This window comes from Bidens hawaiensis, unplaced genomic scaffold, assembly GCF_021521415.1.
Source record: "Bidens hawaiensis isolate Kalapana, Puna unplaced genomic scaffold, B.hawaiensis_p1.1 tig00000190_1, whole genome shotgun sequence".
Classification (NCBI taxonomy): Eukaryota; Viridiplantae; Streptophyta; class Magnoliopsida; order Asterales; family Asteraceae; genus Bidens; species Bidens hawaiensis.
This window is the reverse complement of record NW_027491020.1, coordinates 5635963-5638368: the sequence shown is the minus strand read 5'-3', so window position 1 is coordinate 5638368 and position 2406 is coordinate 5635963. Positions and strand designations below refer to the sequence as shown.

General features: G+C 37.2%; 1 protein-coding gene across 1 annotated transcript; it reads right to left on the bottom strand.

Moving 5' to 3' along the window:
- Positions 1-738: 738 nt before the first annotated feature.
- On the bottom strand, positions 739-1260 carry LOC143590845 (uncharacterized). The gene has a single exon (XM_077071227.1). The coding sequence runs from the start codon at positions 1258-1260 to the stop codon at positions 739-741; it is 522 nt and encodes a 173-aa protein (XP_076927342.1).
- Between the last annotated feature and the right edge of the window lie 1146 nt (positions 1261-2406).

Genomic DNA, 2406 nt, shown 5'->3' with positions numbered 1-2406 from the left:
AATATATTCAAATTAACCAAGCATCAAAGTTCACGACATCCAGGGCTAAAAATCCAAATGTGTTAAAGGAAAAAGTGATAAGCACGTGTTGATTCTCCAAAAAAAACTTTCTCATGTTTAACAACCTTGCCCGATGCTACCTTTAGCACATCCAACCTACTATAAACTCATTGTCTTTAAACCCAACAAGAGGAACACTCCTGTGAGGTCCACACAAGCGTTGTTCCCTCATACCACCAAAAACAATATATTTGTTGGTCGTAAGCTAGATCTCACTTCAAGTGGATTAGTAAGAAAGTTTATGAGACCATGTGTAGTCATAACTCTCCACCCCTGTGCATTACGCGCCACGTGGCCCCCAGTGATAGTTATGGTATTTTGCAAAACGAGGGTTTAGTCATAACTATCCACCCCTGGGCGTTATGCGTCACATGGCGCCCAATAACTTTTACACTTTTTTTGTTTTTTTTAAAAATTTTTTACTAAGAATAATCAAATAACAATAATATTTTATTAAATAAATATTACATTAAAATAAAAAACCTACTCATCATCATCGTCTTCACATTCGTCGTCTTCATCCTCGTCGTCGTCGTCTTCATCATCGTCTTCATTGTTGCCCTCTTCTTGATTTTCATTTTCACCTGGCGAACGCCGATTCATCCAAAGTCTTTGCTCCATACTTGCTGGAGTTCGTGGTAGATCTGACTCCAGTATGAAAGTTGGACATATTGCTCTTCACTCGTCTTCGATGATCATGTTATGCATTATGATACAAGCATGCATAGGAAATTTCATTCTTTCTAAAGAACATAGACAACAAGGAATTTTAACAAAATTCCAGCATCGTTGAATAACCCCAAAACACCTCTCAATATCTTTTCTCGCAGACTCTTGTACTTTCTTAAAATACTGTCTTTTTACATCCAACGGGTCTCTGAATGTTTTCACGATAATTGCATACTCTGGATATATTCCATCACCCAGATAGTACCCATGATGGTAAAAGTTATCGTAAGCCCAATACAAAGCGACGGTCCCAGATATGTAACTCTCCATCATAGGAGACTGTTCTAAGATGGTTATGTCATTGTTTGAAATGGGAATACCAAAGAATGCAGACCAAATCCAAAGGTCGTATGAAGCAATCGATTGAAGGCGAACCGTTGGTCCCTTTTGGTCACCTCGTGTGTACTGACCTCTACATGCAGTTGGACAATTAGCCCATTTCCAATGCACACAATCTACACTCCCTATCATGGCGGGTAAACCATGCACCCTTGCATGGGCCTCGTAAAGACGTTGTAGATCGTTCCAGTTGGGCTCTCTCAGATAATGTGGTCCATATAGTGTGGCATATGTCACTTTTTACCCGTATTTGTATTTGTATTTGTTGAACCGACCCATTTTAGTCGTTTCAATATATTCGTATTTGAAAGTTATCAATTTATATCAATTTCAATGATTTAAAGTTCGTTTACGTTCACTTTCTATTCGCAATGTTCAATTAACGAATCTCCGAGCCTTAAAAGGTTATAAAATAATCAAAGTTTAAAACTATACGAGTATAAAACGTAAACAAACCAAAGATATTAAAGCATATAAAGTTTTATCAAGTTTAGTATACTTACAAAGTTCGAGGTTAGAAGGGTAAATAAAGTGTACAAACTAAACATAAAGGTCTTGATAATTTAGGGGTTAAATGTGTAAGTTATTCAAATTATATTAAAAAATTACAAACTACCCAGCACCCCCCCCCCCTTCTTCCCTGGTCGTTTTTTCGGCGACACTCCAGCGGCCGGAAACCGGCGCCGGAGGAGCACTAAACACCACTTATATGCTCTGATTTAATCCGTTAATGCATCCAAACGCCGTCTCCACTAATTATAAACATTATTATGCGATTTATTTTACCATTTAACCCCTAATTAACACCCACTAATCACCTAAACCGCCGGATATTATTAAGATCGTAATAACTCGAATGAATCATCAAACAATCCAATTGAGGCTATAAATAGGACGATAATCTTCAATTAAACCTGCTACAAACCTAAAATTATACAAACAAACACTCTAATATCCTCAAATAGTTCATTAAAGTTTCATTCCGTCCAAGCTCCGTTTACCCTCATTCCGACACCAAGTCATGTAAGTAGTATATGCATTTGGATTGTTTCATGTAACGCGCTTCCCGTTTAGTTTCCAAGTTGTCCTTCCAATTTCAAAGGTGAGTTTCTCACACCCCCTTTTTACCCCTTTTAACTACTTTGGGGGTAGCATATATTTCTTATCAACATTACAATTTTGTTTATTCATTATTTACAAACTACAATTCGTTACATGGACTTGTGTGTTTATTTGCTTATTTGCTCAAAGATTACGTGCTCATGGTTTCCTCAATAA